General features: G+C 39.4%; 1 protein-coding gene across 2 annotated transcripts in view; it reads left to right on the top strand.

Annotated features, from left to right (window-relative positions):
- Rnf216 (ring finger protein 216) overlaps positions 1 to 1,021 on the top strand; it is a 128,343-nt gene that overhangs the window by 36,734 nt on the left and 90,588 nt on the right. For both annotated transcript variants that reach the window (XM_050124391.1, XM_050124389.1), the window contains exon 3: positions 741 to 874. In XM_050124391.1, coding sequence (XP_049980348.1) covers positions 741 to 874 — 134 coding nt within the window. The remainder of the gene's footprint in view (positions 1 to 740; positions 875 to 1,021) is intronic.

Below are 1,021 nucleotides of genomic sequence, written 5' to 3'. Positions count from 1 at the left end.
TTTTTTTTAAATATTTATTTATTATGTATACAGTATTCTATCTGTGTGTATGTCTGCAGGCCAGAAGAGGGCACCAGACCTCATTACAGATGGTTGTGAGCCACCATGTGGTTGCTGGGAATTGAACTCAGGACCTTTGGAAGAGCAGGCAATGCTCTTAACCACTGAGCCATCTCTCCAGCCCCTAGAAAAGTTTTATGTGGGTAAAAAAAAAGAAATTTGTGGTTGGCCTAATAGCTCATTCAGGAAAGTTGTTTTTTGAGGCAAAGTCTCACTCCCTCAGGCTGACTTTCCTAACTTTCTGTGCTGTGACTGCTAGAATCTGAAACACGTACCAATGCGCCCAACTAAAGAGCAGATTAAATGCCTGTGTTCCTAGGATTTGAAAGGCTGAGGTGGAGGATTGCCAGGAATTTGAGGCTAGTCTGGTCTGCATAGTAAGAAGCTAGCCAGGCTTGACTTAAGATCCTGTCATAAAACAAAACCAAAAAAACTTCAGATTTCTCTCATTTAACAAAAGAAAAATTTGATACATTTTGAGCATTTTGTCTGTCATCTCTTAGTGTTAGTGGCAAAAATTAACAAGGAAACAGTTCTTACTGCTTGAATCTGTGTGCACTTGAGGTGGTAAGTTAACTGTTAATAACTTTGAACTTGGCTTGACTTGGACCAACAGTGAATATAGGGACTGAATGTGCTCATACTGGCCTCACAGTGACCATGTTTTTGTTTCCATGTAGAATGGATGAGTGTCAGAGATGGGCCCATCACCATATCTGACTCCTCTGATGAGGAAGGGATTCCCATGCTTGTTACTCCTGCTACTGAGCAACATGAAGATGATGACCTGGATGATGATGTCATACTGACAGAAGTGAGTGTTTTATGAACTTGAAATTGACTTCATGAGAAGAGTTTTTCTTTCTTTATGGTTTTGAATATATAGAAACAGTTAAAGCTTTTTCTTTTTACTTCTCCTGCAGCTTTTCCAGTTTCCTTTTCTTTCTTTCTTTCTTTCTTT

This window comes from Alexandromys fortis, unplaced genomic scaffold (assembly GCF_014885135.2).
Source record: "Alexandromys fortis isolate MF-2015 unplaced genomic scaffold, M_Fortis_MF-2015_v1.1 scaffold_227, whole genome shotgun sequence".
In the NCBI taxonomy this organism is placed as follows: Eukaryota; Metazoa; Chordata; class Mammalia; order Rodentia; family Cricetidae; genus Alexandromys; species Alexandromys fortis.
The sequence above is the reverse complement of the archived record's forward strand: the minus strand, read 5'-3'. Positions and strand labels throughout refer to the sequence as shown.